The 25,534-nt window shown below is 39.2% G+C and overlaps 1 protein-coding gene across 1 annotated transcript in view; it reads left to right on the forward strand.

Annotated features, from left to right (window-relative positions):
* Nucleotides 1-25,534, forward strand: part of ccser1 (coiled-coil serine-rich protein 1) — a 136,466-nt gene that overhangs the window by 28,231 nt on the left and 82,701 nt on the right. Inside the window, exons 7-8 of the mRNA XM_059336886.1 lie at nt 15,977-16,151; nt 22,356-22,433. Coding sequence (XP_059192869.1) covers nt 15,977-16,151; nt 22,356-22,433 — 253 coding nt within the window. The remainder of the gene's footprint in view (nt 1-15,976; nt 16,152-22,355; nt 22,434-25,534) is intronic.

The following is a 25,534-nucleotide window of genomic DNA, read 5'->3' on the forward strand; positions in this document are numbered from 1 at the left end:
CATTCAGCCTGTCCAGAGAGAGTATCAGCTGCAGGATACTGCTAGCTGTCTGACAGGCTGCACAGAACATCTGCTGTTCACACACACACACACACACACACACACACAAACACACGTGTACACACACACACACACACACACACACACACACACACACACACACACTGTCTTGCATGCATACCTCCTCTTTGATGTATGACAGTTGGATGATTTTGATGGCAAGCATTTAATTATCTCAGTTTATTACTTTGTAAACATTAATATGACAATAACAAAGCTATAGCAGTAAACGCCGTGTGCTAAATATTAGTTCTCTCTCTTAGTGTGTGCAGACAGTAAGTGTGGAGAGGGAGAGACACAGACAGAGAGGGGGAGATGGAAGGAGTCTTTGCTTGAACATAGGACAAAGAAATATGGGGTCACAATGTCCCCCAGCACCTCATAGACGCTGCACAGTATCTGGTGAACAAGGATCTGTCAACAGAGTTACAGTATACTCCACACTAGTTTCTAAAGTTGTAATTGACAGCTTGGGATGAAACTAAAAGGGTGAGAACAGGGGGAAAGTAGAGTATGAGGTTTAGTGATGCCACTTTTAATGTTTCATTTAAACATCATTCATCACAACAGAATAATCTGCCGATTATGTCCCAGAGTCCAAAATAGTCAAATGGTGTATTTTGTCAGACCAACAGCCCAAAACTAAATATTCAGTTTAATGTTATAAAGGCTGAAGAAAAGCAGAACATTTTCCCATTTGAGAAGCTAGAACTAGCAGTAGTTTTGCATGTTTGCTAAAAAATGAATTAATCGATTATTGGCATATTAAAATAGATTTTCTGTCAATCGTCTAATTGGTTAACTGACTGATCGTTGCAGCCCTAGATGTTTCCAGTTCGCTTGCTTTGCAGTAGCTTAACAGTAAAAGAGAGTATTTATAAGTTTGTAGAATAAATCAGGTATGGGTTGGAATTTTTTTTTTACTAGAGTAGTGCAGTGTTGGTCTCTAATGAACTTTTAACACAAAAGCTTCATATGCTGGTCTCCCATGCTCGTATTTCATATTAAATCGCTGAAAACACCAAATGAATGCAGCCATAGAGGGCTGCAAATTGAGGGAATGTGGATGGGCCAAAAATACTTTTTTTGGCATTGGATCATGCTTTGTTACATAAAACCCTCTTCAGTGCACTTTTTTTTCTCCTGTTGCAGCACTTACTCTCGTTAATATTGCCCATCTTCACTGCATGACAATAATGAGTGTGCCTCAGAGGCTTCTGGTTGGTGTAAAGGGGGTGGTGGGGGAAGGTGCATTAGAAGGTGAATATTGAATATTTGTTTGTGTTATATATCTTAGTGTCTTGTGTCAAGACATTGACTCCTCCCTTGTCTCTCCTATGGAAAAAGACACAGAGGAAATTAAATTTTGACAGTTGTGTTATAGCTTGCTTGTTGCTATGGAAACGGCAGCCAGCCTGTTGAATCTTCCCTCCCTTCTTTTCTCACCCCTTTTCTCTTTTCATTGCTGTAGATTACAATTCAGACGGCAGGAAATATGAGGAGAGGACATGCAAACACTCAGAGGTGTCCTTGTCTGTCAGTATGCAGTGGACACTCAGTCTCAGTTCCCTTACCTCCTCTTCTGTTGAGGAATAGTCTGCAGCCATAACATCCACATGTTCTTGCATTGTCATATTAAGACTTGTTAACATTTGCGGACAGATCCCAATTCGACCCAGTGACAACTTAATTAAGGACGACTTCAGAGTGAATATTTAGTTTCTATTCTCCAAATGCACACGCCTCAAGCTATATTGTGTTTGCTTATTTTGTGTCTGTAAGACAAGAGGAGCAATTGAAACAGAATCAGGTGGGTTTTGTAAAATAAATGCAATATAGACAGAGACGTGAAAAAAGAGCGAGAGTGTAAGAAAGACGGAATACTCATTCTTATCAACATGAGTCATCAGATGGCACTAAGCAGCAAAGAGAAGTCTAGAGAAGGTGTCTTGTGATTCACAGAGACCCTTCTCTCACATTTGGGTAGATATGGTCCATAGTGATACACACACACACACACACACACACACACACACACACACACACACACACACACACACACACACACACACACACACACACACAAAATTAAACAGAGGAACAAATGTGTTTTATGATACTATGATTCATAAAGTATATCAGCCAAGTTGCTGTCTAATCCCAGCGGACTTAATATAGTCAGCAGAAAACAACACGCATGTCTCCTCCTACAGTAAGTCATACACTTATAAACATTCACTCATAAGCACACATGCACGTTTACAAAAATAGACAAGCATAAAGAATCCAGCTGAGCCTTGGAGTGGAGCTGGGGACAGATAAAATGCACTGCAGCATGATTTTCAGACACGCAGACACACACAGCATACAGAGGGAGTACCAGAGAACACGGAGTATTCCTCCCTCTCCGTTCAATTTGCTGGAATATGATGATGTAGAATTTATTAATCCAACAAGTGGTGACAAAACTCTGTCTTTAATGTGCTTTTTGAACTGCTTTTCATTATATATCAAAGGAAATTTTCTGGTTATTTTTCTATGTTCTTGATGAGTCTGTGCCCACAGATTGCTTGTACTAGCTAAGCACCATGCTTTCCAGAAGCCTCGGAGGGAAAGCTATGGCTATATGCTCTCATGCTCATTTTTAATTTTCAGACCAGCCTAATAGACTCAACATGTTAAAAAGTCTGCGTCTGTTGCCACGCATGGTCCACTGCTGTTGTTAAGCTTCTAATTTTCATCACTCAATTGGGTTTATTAAATGTTCAACACAGAGAGACTAATTAGTGTTGGCTTATGTTTTTCTCCCTCTTGCTTTGAGTGGGAACTTGTTGTTCTGATTTGTATCGCAGTGAAAAACATCAGACTGGCAATGAATAAGTCACTCCTTTGCTTTCCATTACTTAGTGGTCTGTTCCAAAAATGAAATGAATCAGTGGTGCTCACTGTTACTCTTTTGTTACCAGATTGAATGACATTACATGGGTGTTTGTTTTACTGAACTTCAATGCTATTTTACAGCATATGGAGGATGTTTTAATAACAAAAGCAGGGTGCTCTTTTGTTTTTAGCTCGTCTTTTTTGTGGACTACAGCATGCTGTATGTTGAACATATTTTTGATACAGCATGTTAAGTTTAGACCATGGTTTTAAGAAAATGTACAGCAAAATGCTAACATTTGCATTCTGCACTGATATGGTGAGATTTGTCTTCCTCCAAAGCATACTTAATATTTCTTGAATACTTGAATATTTCCCATGAGAATTTGCTGCTGATATAACTGCCCTTATTCATGTCTGGGTTTACTAGCTGTCTACCAAAAACTATGCTCTGGAAGAGAAAGCCTTTCTACAGTAGTCATCAAGAAACTTATCATGAAACTTGAGTCAGAGCCTTATGCTGCATTCACACCAAATCAGGCGATGTAGCAATTAGCCTCGGGGTTGTACTGAAGTGTTGGATTGTCACTTTAATGGTCCATTTGTATGACGTCATTTTGTGAACTTTTACCCGCCATTGTAGCACCAGTAGACTTTAGAATTTACATGAATTGTTTTCCATTTTTATGATCTTTTCTAAGTGCACTTCATGTCGCAGTGGACAAAAAAAGATGGAGAACCTGTGCCTTGTGCTGAAGCTTGCTATAGGACACATGCTATCAAAATCCCAACAGAATTACACAAATAAGCATTCATGTAGTCAGTTGGTCAGTTGGGGATATCTTGTGTTTAGTTTTTTTACTTACTTACTTACTTACCCGTAGAGCCAACCATAGCCACCAGGTCTATGTTTGGCTCTACGCACCCTGAAGTGCAAGAGGACTAAGTAAGTAAGTAAGTAAGTCAGTAAAATACTAAACAGAAGATATCCCCAACTGACCAGCTGACTACATAAATGCTTGTTGCTTGCTTGTTTTTTACCCTCATAGTTTTTTTTAACCCTTGTCCAATGGCAGCAAGAGGCAGGGATGTTTACTGAACTCAGCTTGCTGGTGACATGATTTGGCACCACAGTGTGACATCAGGCTGCATTTCTCCAAAAGTGAAGTCAACTTTTCCACCACAGAAGGTTGTGTTTTTGTACGGCATCCCCTGCAGCATAAACCAACCCTCCCTGTAATTATCCCTGTACCGCCCGATTTGGTGTGAATACTGCCAAACAGTGGAATAAAGTTTTATTGGTGAAGTAAGTGGTAAGTTTAAAGGAATATTTCAACTTTCCAAGGACATACGCTTTTATGCTTCCTTTACAATAGTTAGATGATAAGATCGATAACAATCTTATATCTGGGCAACAAGTGGGGAGAGACTGGGACCTGGGGGAGACAGCAAGCCTAGCTCAGAATAGAGATCTAAATAATAATAATAACAATAATTTGAGGTTTAGGGGGAGTTGTGATGTGCTGTAACTATTTCTTGGCTGTGCACAACATCTTTAAAAGTCTTGTATTGTACTATTGTACTTGTTCAGGGACCAAAGCTAAAACCTGTGCTCACTGACCAAACCTGGCAACCTCTACTATAGCTGAAAATAACACAAAAGTGCCAGGCGGGAATAGTTACAGTTATAGAATTAAAATGACAAATTGTTGTTTTTCCATTTCTGTTTGTGTGCAGATTAAACAAAAGAGATATGCATTAATTACAGATGTCTGTACCTGTATTTTTAAATTTTGACCGATCCAGGTTAGTAGTTTGCCCATCAACTTTGCTTCATACAGACAGCTCTCACACTTATTGGTCGCCTTGCTAACATGTTTCAGGAGATTACAGTAAATTACATGTTGAGTACACAATAGAACCATAATTCCACTTGCTATGATTTTAACCCTCTATATGTGTAACACCTAATTAGGCAAGTCATAGTATCTTCATATCCTGCACTCCAGTGTCACTCTATACATAAATACACAGCATATTTCAATATTGCCATGGAAACAGCTTAAAGAAATGAAGATGAGGAGCATACATGCTTTTAATATCTTGGATTGGAGAAGCTTATTCCTGGTACCTTGGCACATTTCCATTTCATTTAAATCAGAGTCAGAGCTAATGCAGGTTGTTATGAACAGGAAATAATGTTTGTGTGTGCCAACTCGGAGAACGTGAAGACTAAGGCCCTAATAAGGTGACACTGGTAGACATTTATCCTTAATTGCTGTATCTAGCATCTGTGAACATTTGTTATGGATCTGACCTGAGTGCACAATCAAGTCGCACATACAGGATCACTGTTTTGTAAATCATGTAAACCATGCTGTGACTCACTGTGGTTCAGTAGTGCTATTAATTTGTCATGATGGTGACAACAGTGGCACTACAAAATAACAGATCAGAATTATGACTCATCTTAAACAACATATTTGGTTCTCTGAAAGGAAATTAGGCAGCCTGACAGTGACAAGAGGAAATGAGGTAAAAGGGAGAGAGAGGGACAGCATTTTAATTTATTTTGATGTTGTTTATGCTGTTACAGACCGTCATCATAAAGCATTAGCTACATGCTGTGTTTGCCCGCTTACCAAATCACATTTCCCAGACTGTGAATTTGCAGTATATTTACAGTAAGTGCACAGATCTGCCCCCATGTTTTTGCTTCACTATTTTGCTACAGAAAACCTACATTTATAATGCATCTTGTAAGAATGCATCTGTTGGAAAGCGGATCCACAGTAATAACAACAATAGCTGTATTTATATAGCACTTTTTAACACATAAAGATACAAGTAAACATACCTGTGCACACATACACACAAACATATGCATGATAAAAAAATTAAAGCACACAACCCAAAAAACACAACTAAAGGCAAACAGAGTATTAATAAATCTATAAACATGAGTTTTCAGCTCTTTTCAGCAATGGGGAAGGCTGTCCCAAAGAGCTAGAACCCCCAAAACATGGTCACTTCTGCACTCAAGAACGGCCTTAATCAGAGGATCAAAGTAGCTGACCGCTACAAGAGATGCTGCTTTATAGTATAACCCTATCTACTCACCTTAAGCTAAAAATTAATTAACGTATGCTTACTGCACTATGTACTGTAGATTTCCAGGGTGTTACAATAATATTCCTTTTGCAAGTCTTACCTGGGCTTTTGCACTTCTAGCGTCTCGTAGCTGCAGGGTCAGGTGAAGTATAATGAGGCCGATGTTTCTTGAATAAACACAGTCACAACACATAATAAGGTAATTGAAATTCTGGTCCTTTATTATCCTGGCGTTAGAATAAATAGCGTAAAAATTATCATGTCCTTAAGTAATGAATAGAATTGATGAACCTTTAATGTGTCCTCCAAATATTATTTCCCGTTGGGTGGGGAATTAGCATTTTTAACATGGATTTGTTGATTTGAGTTTATAAAAACAAAAAAATCTTGTCGGTTGTTGCTTCTGTGATCTATTGTCACCTTTGGCGTTCACGCTTTTTTAGTCAGCTCTCATTATTGAAATTGCAAACAGGCAGAGTTACTTTTGAATAAGCAGAACGAACATCATTAAATAACAGTAGAATAAATCCTATGGTGCTTACATAACACTATAAACTCACCAGAGTAACATGTCTCAGATTTCCTCAGGCACTCATTCTTAGTAGTGGACTTTGCAAACTCATAGCAGGGTTTTTGGGCTAAAAAGTGAGAATGTTCTACTTAAGTGGAATATAGCTTTAAGGCTTTGATACAGGAAAAAAAATTGGGCAATGTGGCTTGGCAATATTCTCTGAAATGGGAAAATGTAATGTGACACCTGGGACCAATATTAAATATATCTCTCCAAGCAACAAGAAGTTTTGATAATAATTAGTGCAAGTGTGTTCTGATATCTCCCCAAGGTCGCTCCCCAACTACAAGCTAGTGTGGTGGTTCTCATCCTTTTTTGTGATGGATCAAGGTTATGATACTCATGGATACTAAAGGCAGTGGATGGTGTCAGTGGACAGTCTCAGAAGGTCATAGAGAGAAAGTCATAGACAGAAAAATTGAGTGAAGAGGCAGACGGCAGAGATTTCTTGCAAAATAAGTGCAGATTCAGTGCAGAGTGCAAAGTAAGACAGAGGACAATTAGGTTAATCAGAAAGTTACCCCTGCCATATTAAATTTGTTTTATATTCTCTCCCTTTCTGTGTCTGAAGACTTGAATTCACCATTAGATTCAGTGCCTGGAGCTTGGCTTGTGCTCACTCTTTAGTCACAGATGCACTTTATGTAGGAGATGAGTTTAATGGCAGCATTAAACGTCCGTAGCCTCAGGTGCTGAATGCAGATGAGCACCCTGTGTCTGTCAGATGGAAAGAAGTGACAAATGGGGGCAATCATTCTCCAAAAGCGGCGATATACTGTCACTTTTCACTTGTGCATGCACACATGACACACAGATGTCTGCACTGCACGCACACATGCTGGATTGTCCCCATAAATGTGTTCCTTGTTGTCAGTAAAAATTTAATGAGGGAAAAGTTGGCATAGGAGACTAACTGCCTTTCTATCTGCGTCCCTGTGTTAAAGTGTATTTTACTGTTATTATTCCTGAGACAATACAGTCTTCATATTTCTGATTGACAAGGGTTCAGCCCACCCCTCTTCACTGCTGCTAAAGATAATGCACTTCAATCACACATAATTTATTTAACTAGCAGTCATTAGTTGTCACTTCATGCACTAACTGAACATTATGTAAACCAAGACATCTTTGTGCATATAGGAATGTGTGTCTCTTCTTTGTTGGCACTATGTGGATGTGTAGGTATGTGTCAGTGCTGGGAGCCAGCGGCCCAGAAATAAAACACTATGTGAGTGGTAAAATAATGAAAGTCATAAAAAGGCAGATAATTGGCTTTTTCAGGTTGGCTAAATGGATCACTTCTAACGCTGCTATTGAGAAATGGCTTCTGAGAGGAGAGGGGTGAGTCAGGAGGATGGAGGGTAGAGTTTAAATAAGAGAAAAATTACATATTGAAAGCAGAGGCGAAAACAGGAAAAGAGGGGAGATGGGTAAGAGAAAAAGAAAATGTGACAAAATAACAGTACAATGATGAGCAAGGGGGCATTTTTCACACTACTTCTCTGTTTACTTTTTCTTTCCTTTGTGTAATTACTCTGAAAAGACTGTCTGTGAAAATATTTAATTGCACTTTAATCCATGTATTCAGTTGTAATTAGCTTCACACTGACATGGTCACGCAGTACCGGCTTCCGCCACTAGCTGGTGCCATTCTACATCTTAACAAATTCAGATTAAGACTTTGTGAAAGGAGTCAATTACGTAGATTACACAAATGGACAAAGTCCAGTTCCCTGCACTCACATATAACCTGTTCAGAGGTGCAGCGTGTGTGTGTATGTGTGTAAGAGAGAGAGCCAGTTGTAAAAAAAAAAAAAGAGAAATAGAGTGAGCGTGTCGGGCTATCGGCTCATGACAGTGAAAAGACAGATGACCCTGAGTAGAGGAACGGCCTCCCTGCCTGTATAACATCTATCATCGCTGAACAGACTTGTCTTCAACTGTGCCGTGCACTTCCTCGTGTGTGCGTGCTCTTCCATGTATGTATGTGTGGGGTAATTACCTGCAGATGAGACCTGTGCTTAGCTGGAAAACCACTTTGTCTACTCGGTTACTGCAGTCAAAAATATATACTCTAACACAGACACTTGCATACACCTCACACACAACACTGGAAGCTTGGCAGTCTTTGCCAATGCTGCTGTCATTGAAATAGTCCGATTGAAACAGTCAAGTTTGGTTCCATCATCATTGAAGCCTGGCTTGCATTCGGTTTAACAGGTACCCTGCTCCATTTATTCTGCTGAAATTCTTGAAACGAGAGTTCTGGTCCAAAATATCAAACCACAGAAAGGGCCAACTAACATAGCTGGTTCAAGTCTCTTAAAAATATGTTGCCGATAAAGTGTTTTCATTTTGTGTTTATTTCTAGAACAAGAAAAGGTTGATTAAAGTATAAATTATTCAGCCCTTTGTGGTTCTGTTTAAAGATCCCATCTGCTCAAAGATGTGTTTTTCTTTTGTTTATGTCAACTAAAATTTTGACCTTGAAAATCTATACATGCAGTGTTTGTCACTAAAGACCAGAGACGAGTGAAAACATTTTAATAGATATACTTTTTTCACAACCACTAATGCTGTTCCAGCCACTGCCAGTTACAAGCTAACAAATAATATAAACAAGCTACATGATGCTAATTGCATTTACCATTGTGATATGTCTGTTAGTCACCAACAGACTCATCATCTGAGTCTCAAACATGTCCGGCTTAAACTCTCCAATGTTTCCTCTAATGGAGTAAATAGACCAGACCCGACACAACCTCTGCAGTCTGCAAATAGCAAGCTGTAACTGGCTCGCACTGCTCTTTCATCAGTCAAACCTAGGTCAACCTAGCGCGAGCGATGTGATGTTGGGCCATGATTTCTTAATGAGGGAGAAAGAATAGATGTGCTTCCAACCCATTCTCAAAGTTACTGTTCTCTACTTTTTTTTATGTGGGAAGACCATGTTAAACAAAATATTAATCATAGCAGAGTATTTGAACGTGTCTGCAGAGGGATTTGTAAAAAATATATTATTATTTGTAGAAAGTAGAAGTAGTCCTGCATCTCTCGCACATTTTAAGTGTTCATATTTTTGTCTTGATTATTTTTTCCTTCTTTTAACTTTTCTGCTATGCATATTTTTGTGTCTAGTTGATGTTATTTTGTTTTGTTTTGTTTTGACTCAGTGTGTTTTTAATGACGTGTTGAAATGAAGGGGAGGACTTTGTATAAGCCCTCTGGGCATCTTCCCTCTCCTGCACAATTCAGATCATCTTTTACTGTGCAATATTTGATCCTTTACCTCTGTGCAAATGAACTGAACTTTTAATATTGTAAATGTAAAAACTGACTTCCCATTCAGAAAGAGACAGGACTTGAACCTTGGTGTCTCTTGTCAAAGTCAAGGATTTTGCGTCCTGATCGATCGTCCAAAACTTTACAGCCTTACTTTGCCAAGCACGTCATGAACTACTTCTGCATTCTCATTATATTGCCAGGCCATACAGCAAAATTGTATTGCAAATTAGTTGTAGATTTATATTCTTGATAGCAGATAAGGTCGGCAGTCGAAGCAAAAATAAAATCATCACAAAAATGCCATTTCTCCTGCTGCAGGCAGCTTAACAAAGTTAATTAATTAATTACTTAAAGGTGAAATTGAGTGGTATTCTCATAAAAAAAAAGTCCAAACAAACATCAGAGTTACCTGAAATAGTAAATGCCTTGCATAAGGGTTCCTCTATGATTATTGTTTTGGGGGAGTGTTGTTTGAGCCCCTCTCCCACTCACTTTCCTGTCGCTCTGTGGATTTGACGTGCACCACGGAGGTAAAAGAAGATTCCAATCCTGAAATACTGGTGAAAGCTAGAGAAAGGGCATAAGTGTCAGGCTCTGAGAAACACGCAGACATAGAAAAACAACACAAAAAACAACTTTGAAAGAAGAAGAAAAAAACTTTTTTTTGGCAAAGCACTGCACCACTTGACACAAGCTGTCAGAGAGAAGACTGCATGATTGATCATATGTCATTTATTTACGCACACTTCATCCAGCCTAGATAGCAGGGTTGAGCAGCAGAGAAATAAATGGAGAAAGTTCACTCTAAACTGAGATGCCAGGCAGGAACAAAAGCTGCGATGAATACAGTTTAAGGGGGTAAAAAAACCCACCAGTGTCTTCTCGACAGACGGAGCTCACCAGTCCTCAAAAGACAGCAGGCTTCATTGACATTTGTCTGAGGTGCTAAGCAGAACCCCTGGGGGGACACCTGAGGCTTTGATACCGCATCAGCTTAACGTAGTGGTTGTCAGAGTGATGGGAGTGGGAGAGACGAAGGGGCAAGGGAGGAGCTGTAGAGACAGAAGACGAGAGCTGTGGCGAAGGACAGGTGAACAAAGAAAGGTAAAAGAGAGGGGAGCTTGGACAGAGCGGCCGAGGGTTGATGATTGATGAATAGAAAGAGAGTGAGAAGGAGAGGTAGACAGGGATAGTGTGAATGCATGATAATAAAAGAAAAAGAGGGGTGGGATGAGGAACCAGTGAAGAAGAAAGTATTTGGCCAAATGAGTGAGCAATTCAGCCCGACCTTTTCAGTGAGAAGTCTTTGGAGTGGCTTATGTTGATCGATATTTTAGTGATATGGTCTTGTTTTGCTCAAAGAACATTTTTCCTGGAGAATGTGCTGTCCGACTTAATGCTCCCTGCCACTGTTTACTTGGTGATTTTTCTGGAAGAATGGGACTAAAGGCATCTAATTTCCTCTCACCTCCTGTCAAAATGGCTATCAGTCAAAGTGAACACGGTCTCTTGATGATAAAGAGCTCCTCATTTCTGCGTCTACGCCCGCCTCTCTTTACTGCCATCTCTCCTCTCTCCTCCATTTCTTGATATGCAGACTGTGAACTCACTGGTTGTCTTTGTGGCTTTTAGACAGGAGATTGGTATTTCGCAGCTCACCTTTTAAAAATGTCATAAAGAAGGTGAGATACACAGTCCCCCTTTATGCAGTTCTGTCAAAATATCACAACTTGGCACAGATGATTTTCCAGTTTCTTGATGGAAAAACTGTCTTTAGCCATGTTATAAACACACATTACTGTTAACATTGTATTTACAGCATTATTACCCAGCAAACATTAAGACGTTTAATGACCGTTGTGGTTCAAAAACAGTTCTAAAATGAAAGTTGTGCCAATGTCTGTGACGTCAAGACATAAGAGAGGGTCTGAGTGGGCCATTATTGGACATGGAAACAACGTCAACATCAGCTGTCCACCTCATAACCTTGTTTATGCAGTTTTTGTGTCCCAGGTTAGAGGTTATATTTTCAGTTGGGTTTGTTTGTCTGTCTGTCAGCAGGATAATAGAAAAAAACGACTGGCCCGATTTTCATGAAACTTTAGGGGGTATTGCATGACTGAAGGAAGGATCCTTTTGTTTACATGGCAAGATAGGAATTTTGTGCTGCATTCATGTGGTGCTAGAAGAACGAGAAAATTGTGTTCGCCTCATCCATTTCCTTTGTTCTTTGTTATCACACAAATGCTGGAAACAGCTATCACCGTGTTGTCTGAGCAATAAAATACAACATGTCTTTGTTGTAGTGTCCATGTTGTTTCCATATTTTGCCTTAAAGCTCATTAACACACCAAATTCGAAAGAACAACTTCCCAACTCAGATAATAGGACCGTCTGAGGAGCATGTGAATGCACCACTGGCCTTGGCAAAGGCTTGTGCTTTCAGAGTGCCATTCCAGTTTTATTACTATATGAATGTGAATTCCACAAGATATTTTTTTGTTCCCTGTCTACTTAAATGTCTTTCATCATATCAAGTACTCAATTAGATAACTTCGAACTATTTCAGAATGAACTGAAAGTCAAATTTTGTTATTGTGTCTTTGTGAGAAAGAATCATAATCTATTCATTATTAATAATGTTCACTCTTTCAGTACACATTGGCCTTAAAGCTGAAAATTCAAAAGGCTTTTGTTACATCCCCAGTTTTGACATTTGGAAAATCTCTTGGGGCCAAATAGGTGTCATCACCACATTTTTATTGACAGAGAACCTGACTGTAATTGCTTTTTTTGGTTGCTGTCAATGGAAAAAGGACAGTTTTTTCTTCTTCTAAAGCAGGCATGTCCAAACTATTCCACAAAGGGCCGTGTGGCTGCAGGTTTTCGTTTCAACCAAGCAAAAGCACACAGTTTGACCAATCAACTGTCTGAAGACTGAGATCAGTTGATTCACTGAGTCAAGTCTGGTGTGCTGCTGCTTGGTTGGAACGAAAACCTGCAGCCACACGGCCCTTTGTGGAATAGTTTGGACATGCCTGTTCTAAAGGTTCACTTTCCAGCATTTACAGAATTCAGTGTTGATGTTACTATAGATTATTTGCTCATTATTTGCCAGACATCTGTTCATGATAAGTTATGTAATTTCTTTACAGAACATGATGTATGATCTCAGAGTTAGTGTTCTTGCATAGTTATTGCTGTGCGAAAGGCTGCTTAATGCAGTCATGGACGACTATTGACCAAAGGTAAGTGTTAATCCTAAAATGACAATGTAGAAAATGAGAATGGCTTTTCGGAATGTATCTCATAACTCCATAATCATATTCAGTAAAAACCCAAATTATACACTACAACAGTCGCCTCACAGCCATGCTTCTGCATTTATAATGCACAAACTATCATGAAAAAGCTGTTGCATTAGTTCCCTTAATGCATTTGGCATTTTGTACGTATGAGTGGCCAGGCAAAGATGTAGACCATATTAAAACATTAGTCACATAATTCTTTTGAAACAGTTGAGACTACAAAACAGAAAGAGAGCTGGATCTTTGCTTTGAGACTGTTTTTCATGTCTTGTGGTGGAATATAAAGTAGCCTTACATCTTAGGCAGTAAAAAATAAGCTTCTGGTTAAACTTAAACTCTCAAACTGACAGAACAAGTAAAGTAAGCTCCAAGCAATGAATGACTACGAATATACAGTTTTTATAGATAAGGTCAGTGTTTTTTGGACGTGGTGCTTCAGTTTAGTTTTAGTGTTGGCTGGAAGGCAAAGACCGACGAGGAATGCTATGACATTGAGCATCCCTGACTCCTGTTGAAAGTTCCTCGTGATATCTTTCATCTGTGTACTAAATAGTGTTGAAGGTGAGACAAAGAACAGAGGCCATGCGCCAGCAACCAACGACACACTGCTCCAGAGGCCTGTTTACTGCTTAATGGAAAGTGTTCTCAAATGGGATACTTAATTAAAACAGTGTCTTGTTTGATCTCCCCCTGCTGTTTGTGTTCATGTGCCTCTGAGTCACACCACCACAAAAGTGTCACAGCTGTGGAGAGGAAGAGGGAGTTATGTTTTCTGAAATTCAGTGATGTGTAGACCTGCTTTACAGAAAATATACTGCAAATAACATTGCTTTGGTTGGTTTAGAATTGATGTTATACAGCTATTTAAAGCTTTACTTAAAATGTCAGTCATCAACAATCATCAATCCTGTTTTTGATGACAATAGTTGAAATTGAAAGCTTATTTACATCTTGGAGCTCCTACTTTTTATGTACCGGTACAAGGTGTCCATTCTTAGGAATTACCCTACAGCCAATCAGAATTGTGTATTCACCCAGACCATGGTATCATATATTTTTTAATTCTTCTTCATTATCTGAGTGTTCATTTCTAGAATTGGTGGATATAATATATAGCATATGATTTAAAACCATTTGCAAAGAAAATAATAGTGCACAATCAACATAGAAAAGGTCTATTTTCATCCCAGCTCTTGAGTTCACTTTATCGCCCGACATATCTGTAATCAGTCTCAAACATCCAATATCGTTTGAGTTCTGCTTCTGCCTGTCAAATGGCCAGGAGGTCTGCTGCGCTTAATGTTGAAAGCTTTGTTAATTAGAAAGGTGTTTGATATGCAGCTCTCCAACTGAGCGATCTCCAGCCACACAATCAGCTGTGAGCACACACACATCAACAGGGTTGTTTCTGCTGAAGAATAATTGTGATAATGCAATAATACAAAACACTACATTAAGAATCCTCAAAAAATATGAAAATGACACATAGACGGGATCACACAGCTGTGATGGGCTATAATGAATGAAAGCTCTTGACAGTGAAGTATCCTTTTGAGTTGATAATGATGGAGAGATGCAGGATTAGAAGAAGGACTTGTGTGCTTTGGCTTCTTTGATCTCTGAATGCATTAGTGTGTGTGTGTCTGCACTTTTGAAACCTTTTTTTATTTGTGTGTGTGGGAGTTTATCACCTCATGTTGTCGGTTTTAAATCATCCTAAAACAGACTTATTATAGAAATGAGTGCTCATTAAAATGCAGTCCTTAGGGAGTTACTGTGGAGCAGCTGCAATGTTGCAGGTTCTGGTCTCCATCTGACCCTTGTTGCCTCGTCTATTTTCTCCCTCTGGAGAAATCTTTCTTCTGTATTTCTCGTTTTCTCTTGTCTCTTCACTATGTATTATTTAAAGACACATTGTATAGAATTAAAATCTTCACAACGTGGCTTTAATAAAACTGAAAAACTATGAAAAACACGTGTGTATCAGGACATCTTTAAGTGTAATGCAGCTAGAACTTTATTATTGCTCTGTAGAAGATGTGGTTTTATTTACTGTGTTGCATCTGACAAGTTATTGTTTAGACCATGTTTGTGCCTTTATTTCTGAACACACTTGATATCAAACAGGATTCTGTTGAGATATTTAGAAGCAGCTGATGTATTGACATTACTGTGTAATGTATCATCTGTAGCAGATACTCAACTTACTGTTTTACAAAATAACATGAGGCCAGTGGCCGGTAATAAACAGGCAGAAATATAATTTTTAAGACAATAATTTATCAGCCATGCGCAGCCAGGTCAAATGTATACAGAGGCATTTCTAGGATTTGGGGACATTTGGGGCTCAGCCCAGACCTTTGTCGGGCCACTGGCACATTTTCTTTTCTTTTGTTGATAAAACTCTATAAGCTATAAACTATTTTGATGCCCTCTCGCACCATTCAAAGTACAAAAAAATCCCAAAGGGAATAAATTAATTTTCCTTGTAAATTATAAAATGGGGCAAACTGACACCATAACCAGATTTGGCCCATAGGTGGTAAGTTACTCAACTTACCACCTATGGGACAAATCTGGCTATGTATCACTGATCCAAGCCATCAGAAAAGAGCAAAGGCAAGGATGAGATTTTACTGGTTGCCTGTGGAGAGCAGTAGGGAGCAGTGAAGAAAGGTCAATGATCAAGTTTTTTGAATTGACTCATACTAACATTTCATCTCTTTCTTTCTCCTTTCCCTTCACTCCATCTCTCCTCCAGGGAGCCCAGCCGTCCGACCAGCCTGCTGCCTGCCGACTGGAGCTCAGGCCTGGGCTTGGGGAGGGAAGATGAGCCCTTACCTCCAGGGCTGGAGGCCCTTCCACTCCGACTGATGCAGCAGGACTGCACTGCTGTCAAAACTCTGCTTTTAAGATTGAGACGGACACTGCAGGAGGTGGGATATGTACTTGCACACACAGACACAAGCTTTCTTCACTCTTAACATGGATTTATAATCAGATTAAGACACTGACTGTCACAAATCACAAGAGAAACACAGCGAGAAGCCGAAATTCATTGTCATTCCCCTTGTACCACACTGACAGAACCTTCTTTGATCAAGTTATAAACGCATCAAATTGTTTTAAACGGGTAAGGGTAAAGGGTTAGCAAATAATTTGAGGCAATTGGCATTTCAAACCAAAACAGACCAGTGCTCCACTGACAAGTTCTTCACCCCGTTTTAATCAGCTCTATTTCAGCCCCATGAAATCATCTCGAAGTGGCTGCTTTTCTGCCTTTAAAAGGTCTCTGTAATCACTTTGTTTTGTTAATGTAATCAGATTTTACATTTGGAGGAGGAAACTAGGAGGCTTATTTGGGCTTTTGCCATTATATTCTTTATATGCACACGGACACACACTCACACTTTACATTTTAATCCTTCTGTTTCAGAGTATCACTCTGCTCTTTAAATATTTTAGCCTTCTTAAAACTAAAGTTCTACCTCAGGCTATGATGAGGCCTTCTCCGTGTGAGTGTTGAGGGAAACCAGTAAAATTACATCCACTGCATTATAGACGTGATTAGCTATAATGGTCACTTAGTAAAGCACTGACACGTTGCAATAGCTGCACAAGGTTTAACTGTAAAACGCAGGGAACCATATTGATGGCCATTTGCAGGCATGGAAACTGTGGGACTACTTTACACCAGAATGTAAATACAACATTTTAATAATATTCTAGCTTTTGAACTTGTCAAACATTTACATTTTAATTGAGATTTTTTCATTGAAGAACATAAATTTGTTCTAAATGTGGTTTGCATGTTTTATTTGGGTTAATTGCAATTTGCAAAGAGCTTGACTTGGGCAGATTCAGTCATAATAATGATAAAACACACAATCAACTGCTGATTGTAAATTGCAGTTTTAGTTTCAGTTCAAACCAGGCCAGACGGATAATTACACTCTTCTGGAAAATGGCTGAGGCCTAAACAGTGTTTCAAAGTTGTGCAGAAACCGCTTCAGTAGAACTACACAAAAAAAGTTTATGCTTGGAAGTGCTTTATATATTTCAGATGTGAATGTTACGTTTTGGAATGAAAGTGGTCATATTTTCACCAGTAACCTTTGTCACTACGTTTTGAAAGTGTATAATACATCTACATACCAAAGAGGGATGTTAGTAACACCACATGCTCTGGAAGTTGAGCTGAAAGAACATCCATTAGCAATGTCTCCCTGCTGTTTTTCTTGTAATCTAAATGGGTGACTGACCCTTACCAAATACTGCAATATTATACAGACCCACACACACAAATACAAAATACAAACACACAAAGAGGCATATAAAAGGGTGACCAAACCTTCCCTAATACCACACCATTAGTACCTCTAAACTAAGATCAAAGCGAGCTGTGCGGACCTCTCTCTGAATTACAGTCCACAGAGGCATATGTATGACTTTCTCCCTTTCTCCTCACTTTTTCATCTCTCTGTTTTTTCCTCCCAGGACCACTGTGAGAGAGACACGAAACATGAAAATGATAAGATAATAATTAGTGGAGAGAGACATAAACTAGAGGGATGATGGAGAGACTAAGGGGGGTGCAAGAGAGAGAGTACACAGCAGCAGAACATGAATATGAAAGAGGGGATACTTTGCCCTCTTTGCTTGCTCTGTTGTGTCATTAACTTGCAAATTTTGTTACCCTCCATCAACAGATGTAATCCATTCCGCAGCAAGGGAAGGGTGACTCTGCATATCTGTATGCTTTGCATTTTATTTGCTTGACCTTCTGGTATCGAGCCCAAATCTTCTGTTCTTTTCTTTTGTTAACCTGAATTTATCTTCTCATCTCTCTAATAGCATTCTAGACACTCCTCAGATTTATATGTCGCACATAACATAGCACGGTTCCATTTCCGTCATCCTCAAAACAGCTGAAAAGACTGGGAGAAGCTTTCAAAGAGGCAAAAATAACACATATGACTCATGCTGTGTAAGCTAACAGTTATGAAGTCGGGCACTCAAGTCCAAAAGTCCAATATTTATCCCATTATCTCCTAGATTATCTCCATCTGTCCTACTCTATGCCAGCCATTACTGTAGCAAACATTGTAGATGCTTTCAAAGCATGTCTGAAAACAACATTTGATGGTAGCATGGTTGAACAGTCTGACAAAATGAAAATAATACAACTGTGAAGATACCCAAGAAGTTACATTGTAAACATTTAGGTTTTGCACAAATATAATAACATAAGTCAATAAACAGTAAGGATTCAAGACTCAAGATCAAAATTCACTTTATTTTTTGTCATTTCATTGAGTATTTTCATACACATAAGAAACAAAATACCGTTTTTCCCAGCTCTTATCAGGGCATTAAAAGAGAAATGTACATAAATAAATAAATTGTGCAGCAATTTTAATAAAAACATTGCTGAGAAAATGGACGCCATCTTCTTACATTAACCAGATTTCAACTAATTGTGTAATTTTTTATGCCTCAAGCTAGACTGCACATTACACTTTTTAATTAAAAATTTTGTTATTGCAAGTTAAGATTTTTAATGCTTAAACGCATTCGCTGAGTTCAAATCATGTTAGCCAGCTGTATGGATAAAGAAGTCTAATGTAGCCTAACAGTTGTCAGCAAGATGACCTGAAGGCAGTGAATAAAAATAATAAAAAGTAACATGCCAGTTTCTCAGATGCTGTCAGATGGTTCTGTCAAGCAGTGCTTAAGATGCGAACCACATAATTCAAGGTCCCCAGTTAAAGGCTAAAAAAATGCACTAAAAGGATTTAAAAAGGTGCCCTACATCAAGTATAGATACATTTATATCATTACATATGACGGGCATGACCAACAGGCCAGATGATACATCACATCATATGATTTCCTGTGTTTGTTGTTCATCATATTTGTCAGATTAGCATATTTCAGGCAGCTGGAGAGACTCCATCCATCCTCGATTTATTTCTCTCAGCAGTTTATCCTGTTGGCTGCACGGAGGAACATTTCTGAAATGCCACTGTCCATGTGTGCATTAATGTTGCCCAGCACAATGATCCCCATTTGTCAAAGTCAGCCGTGGATTCCAGCAAAACTATGACGGTCCTATTTGTTACAGCATATACTCATGGTATTTGTGGGCATGGTTGTGCAGTATCCACACACGCACTGCCAGGCCCTGTTAGCTTGTGCCTCCGCAGCCCCTCTGTCCGTCCCAGTGACTCTTACCCCCGAGGCAGCTGCTTGACTTGTGGCAGCAGCTTATTCTTGCTGCCTCCGCCAAATCTTTTCAGCGGTGTAGTGTTGTTACTAGGATAGCTGTCGGTATGATAAAGTGTAGTTGAAAATGCTGTTGTTTATTTAATTTAAGGCAGTGGCATTTATCTCTCTAGCCATTGTTGCACCAGCTTTTTGAAAGGAACAGAACTGTTTCACAGCAACAATACTCAGCAGTGAGGCTGAACAATCATCCATCCATCCATCCATCCATCCATTTTAAGCCGCTTTTCCAGGGCCAGGGCAGGGGGCAGGATGTTAAGCAAGGTATTTCAGGCATCCCTCTTCCCAGCAACATTTTACCGAGTGTCCGGAGTGTCCTGAGACCAGAAAAGATATATAATCTCTATAGTAGGACTTCCTCCAGGACAAGTTGCTGTGCCTGGAGATCCTCTAATGGGAGGTGCCAAGGAGCCATCCTGATCAGATGCTTGAACCTCTTGAACTGGCCCCTTTTGACATGGGGAAGCAGGAGCTCTACTCTAAGGTCCCTCCAGTGTCTGAGCTCCCAACACTGTCTCTATGAAACTCATTTAATCTGCTCATATCCACAATCTTATTACTTTGGTCACTAACCAAGCTCTTGACCATGGGTGAGGGTTGGAATGTTGGACTGGTAAATTGAGGCTAAGTGACAACACAGCAACTATACTCACTACGCTCTTCCAGTGAATGGAGTCTGGCTCCTCCACTGCTGCAGGGTCCTTCTCTTCTGTAGTTCTCCAGTGGTGGAACAAACTTCCATACTCCATCCAATCTGCTGAGTCCCTCTCTCAACACCTTCATAAATAATCTAGTAAGATATGTAATACATATCAATTCATACGTCAGTTTATCTAATTTCATCATGACACGTAGGCCTGGTCTACAATATATATATATATATATATATATATATATATATCGACTCTGTCCAATATTGTTTTGGTGTGCTACAGAATGATTTATTGTTTATGTTTAACGAATAACCGAATAACACAGAAGATAAGTAGCTCCCATACTGAATCACAATATTGGTCTGAAAAATGTCAATTAGATTATTTTCCCATATCATTCAGCCCCATCTAGCAGAGCAATACCTGAGCAGAGTTGCTATTTTAAATTCAAAGCACTCACCCTGTGTTTGCCAAAGAACTCACTAAATTGCATGACAGTATGTTCTTAATGGTGCTGCCTTCCGATAAAAAGCCAAATGTCACTGAGAGAGAGTGGGCATGAACGCACCTTGAGTTATTTGAAGGTTTTCATTTCTTGATTTAACTGATGTGTGAATGTGATTAAAGGCGTGTATCAAACTACAAAACCTGCTTTCCTTTCTTAGACCATTCATCATCTTTAGACATTTAGCTTCTGGGTAGTGCAAGTCATTAAATCCAGAGCTCCCAGGCAGCTTTCCTCATTCTCAAATCTGAAAGGCTTTTTACTGAACCACATCTAATTGTGGGGACAGTTGTGTGTTAAGGCCTGTGGGACAGGGGTGACCTTAAAGAGAATGTGTATGTGTTAGAGAGAAAGGAGAGAGACAGAGAGTGTTTGGGTGTTGGTGAGTGCGCGCCTGTCTCTCCACATGGGGAAAGGCATTGATCACCGATGACACATTGAGGGCCTGACGCCATAGCGCACCTATAATTCTGATAGGAAGGTATGCTTCTTTAAAAGGTCAGCCAAACCAATAAACCATCAAGTTTATGCTGTGCAAAGATTTGGGCTCTGATGTTTCTCGCGGCTACCTTTAAAACCTGAAACTAGGCCAAAGCTTTGCACAAACAAAATCAGGATTTTTGCATAAAACGCATCTTTTTAGGGACTTTTAGATTGTAAGTATTGGCATGTCTCTCAAACAACAGGGGGGTGGCTTGCATATAAATCTGCAAGAGGGCAGCAGATGGCAGAAATAGACCTTATCACAGTGTGTGGAACAATCTAGTTAGTTCATTCTTGACTTTACCTTTCCCTGTTCCTTGTCACGTCTTCATCATGTATCCTGTCATAACTCTCCTTGTGTGTGCCGTCATGTCCCTACCATGAAGAATTACATCAATATCAGCAGTCCAGCCTGAGGACATGACTTTATCCTCTCCAGCTTTACCATCTGTCCTATCATAAGCCCTCACAGGTGACATTTAGACCAGCGTCTGCTCTCTTAAAGGAGTGTGTGTGTTTTTGTGTATGTGTATTATGGAACCCCCTCTAGCTGCCTCTGCTCTCTGCCCACTAGACACCTGTGTCGAGGAGCAGAGCCAAAATGTGTCTGATCACAGCTGGCGTTAGAAAACACAGAGATTATGTAAGGAACCAAGTAAAGAAAAGTTACCACATGGAGTTGAGTTTTATACAGCCGAATTTTCTTAAATCAATTGTGGTATGTTTTTCTGAACCAAAAGTGCTTTGAATTTAAATTAAATTAAGACCTAAAAAACGGGAGAGTATTGCCCTGCAGACTTTCTGAGATGCTAAATGAGCATTTATCTTGATAGAACAACTCTATTATAATTCTCTCTATTTTGTTATTGAATGAGCAGCCAGACTTCTCTGTGTAATGTATTTGCCAATAATGCTTACCAACAAAATTAGGTAACAAGAATTAAAAGCGAAAAAATACTTGCAGATGTCTTAATTTTGTTACAAACAGACAAGTATTAACTGATACTGGTCCTGTCTCAGCAACACTTATAATATATATATATATATATATATATATTATAAATCTAATTGACATTTTTCAGACCGATATTGTGATTCAGTATGGGAGTTACTTATCTTCTGTGTTATTTGTTATAACACTATATAATATACACAGATCTCATCTAATGCATGTCACAAACCTCCTCATATATTTATGTTTTTGTCTTTTGCAGAGCACAGAGACGAGTCCTGCCAGCAGCCTCCAGTCTCTACCCATAAGCCCCTGCAGTGAAAAGTCTCTTCCATTTAAGGTAACCCAAAACATACCAGAACAATACAGAATTTGTATGTTTGAGTGAAAAGGACACAGTTAGTGTTTAATGAGTGGCTTGACCCAACTTTGGACCAAATGTCATTGACATCTGTTTAAAAGTTTGGGTTTAAGCAACACCGAGTGCCTCATAAATAAGATAATGTTGAAATCGACTACTATAGCCGTCAGACCTTGAAAGTATTAAGCCAGATTTTTGCCCCAAATTGGTCATCCAAGAAGAATTTTAGAACTGGGCCAAATCTCTGCCAGATTGGTCGCCGTCTGATTAATTGCCTGGATGATCAAAGATCTGGCTCTTAGACAATTGGATGGATTTCTGGCAGGTCAAAAAAATTTGGTCAGCTGTTTTAAAGTTATTGAAGTAGTACATGTTGCGGCTCAAACTCTCTAGACTGCTGCAATATAAATCTAAACTTTGCTGCAGAACAGACACCATATTGTTTTATTTTTCAAGCCATACTTTGCTCCAAATTTGTCTTTTTCTTGTTGGAAGGGCTGCACAAAAGAACACTGCTTTTCTCTCTTTTTGCTAACATTGTTTGGTAATTGGTTGTCTTGTTTGAACAGACTTAATTGGAATTGTCAGGGGACAAAAACTATAATGTGGCTGGATTCATCCATACAGCGTGAGCATAAAAGTTGAAGCTTTTAGTTTGTGCAGAAGTTCTGATTAAACGAGCATTTCGAGTTAAACGATTAATATAACCACACAGCGGCTGCCCATCCTAAAATGTTATAGCAAAATATGGTTTATGCCATCATTTTATTCACACACAGTACACACAATCTGTTGTTGTGTTTTTAGGCCACTACAAATCCAACTTTACACTGGGCGACATTAACTCTCACAACCCTCAGCTACATGGTGCCAGCTGGTTCAATTAAAACTCAGCCGTTTGATTGTGATCAAAAATATAACACTGAATCTCTTTGATCCATGTGTCTCCTTCAGTTTTACCCTTATCAGAACAATTAACAGCCTTTATTACACACCAGCTTCTAATGAATCATGAAGAGCTCAAATAGGAAGAAATAGTAGTAGAGAGGGACAGTGAGGAGAAATATAAAGAAGAAAGAAGCAAAAAGAGAGGCGGGATAAATTGAATGAGAGAGGGGCAAAGGGCTTTGCTTGCCTTGACAGGCTCCAGACCCCCTCTGTCAACCTAGTCCATCAGAGCTGTGCGATCTAGATGAGATTTATTAATCTCCGCAGGGAGTGTGTGTGTGAGTGCTGAAGTGCATGCTGGTGTGTGTGTGTGTGTGTGTGTGTGCAAGGTTTAGGTTTACCAAGGGAGGGCTTTTGTCAAGCTTTTCTCTGGGATTTAGTAGGGTGGCAGCAGAGTTCTCGTTAGACCGTTAAAGGAGTGAGGAGCAGTACGGACGAGAATTCTCAACTCTGTGGTGCTTCCTCAAAGCCCCTCACTTTGTTCATATAGATGGATGTACAGAATAGTAAAAGCACCCTAAAATGTAGTGCAGAAAAACACAACCAGCAACTCATGCCTCAGTATCTGACACAGTGTCAACAAATATTGAGTATGGCTGTTTATTGAGTGTACTGCCAAACTGAGTGTGCATTCACTTATGTCTGTATAACAGCTTGCATGTAAGGGCTGTACAGTATTTTTGTTGGCACAATTTGTCCCTGTGTTTTAGTTTGTATGCATTTCATTTGTGCGTATGTGTGTGAGAGAGAGGACGAGTTTTTGTGTGAGTGCATGCCCTCTTTATTGACCTACATGGAGTATCAGTGGCAGCTGGATGATAAGGAAAAATTAAAAATGTAGGGTGGGACACAGCATGAAGACCGCAGCTCTGGTTCAACTGTTGAAGGTGGACAACTGGAAAAGTTTGATTGGGAGAGGTTAGGAAAAAAGAAATAGGGCAATACTCTGATTAACGGTCCAAAACACAAATATTAGAGACTTGACTTGCAACCAATAAATAATTCAATAGCAAAACAAAAATGCAATAATCCGGTCAAACAGATAAATCAAAAGTTGGCGTTTGTTGTGGATAAGGTCTCCGATGTTGCTGACCATTTACAGGTCCATCACAACTTTATGGTAGTGTTTGAAGGTTGACAATCTTTGAGTTAAAGGTATTGAAGTCATACGGACAGGTTTGGAAATGAGCATTAAAGTTAACTCTGACTCTTACTCTCTAACTGACTTTGGGGACACATAAAAAAGAGAATTTAAGAGGGGTACTAATTTATATATTTTTTGTTGCTGACCCTTGTAAACCGATCATTAACTGTTAACAGACAAGCAGTCAACTGAGTCCCAGTACACTGGGAGTTACCTTTCTCACAGACAGCTGTAGAGTTACCAGAGACACAACCAAGATATTGCATGGATTTTTATAGACACTTGCAGCCACATCCCCAAAGCTAGTTTATCTAGCGAGGTTGTCAGCAGCATGTCTGCCTTGAATACTTTGTGTAAAGACAGCTGATTTCAACTGCCAGTCCTCATCAGTATAGTGACATGTGTCACTTAGCTCTCCGTTGTGAGTGCTGTCCAGCAGTTAGTGGTGAGAGACACCAACTTAGCAAAACAAGAAAGACAGAATTTATAGCTAAAGTTATTTTGCAATGCCCATTTCTAGATGGGCCTTTAGAATACACAACACTCAAAAACAAACTCAACAATTTAAGAACAAATACAATTAAAGTACACAAACAAAATAAAACCCCATAAAACATAAAGCACCATTTTATTTATTAGTTTTAATATTTTTAATAAGAAATTAATAATTTTAATGGTTTACTGTATAATATCAATCTGTTCCCTAATCTGGAGCTTTCCGCATGTCTTGCATGAACTACATGTTTCTACATATTACAAGATATTCAATGAAACTTGGTTTGGGTGGAAGAAAATGTTAAGCTCTCAAATTCCTTCTTTCTTATTTTCTTTTTAAACGTTTTTCACCTCATTGTTAAATGCTAAGAATATGTGCATCAGATTATTAACATGTTGGTCTGCCAAACTTTTTCTGAAGAACAAACACCAGCTGGCATCCAAGAAGAAAACTGGACAACATTCTTATCATAAACAGTCATACTGTAGTATT

This window comes from Centropristis striata, chromosome 7, assembly GCF_030273125.1.
Source record: "Centropristis striata isolate RG_2023a ecotype Rhode Island chromosome 7, C.striata_1.0, whole genome shotgun sequence".
In the NCBI taxonomy this organism is placed as follows: domain Eukaryota; kingdom Metazoa; phylum Chordata; class Actinopteri; order Perciformes; family Serranidae; genus Centropristis; species Centropristis striata.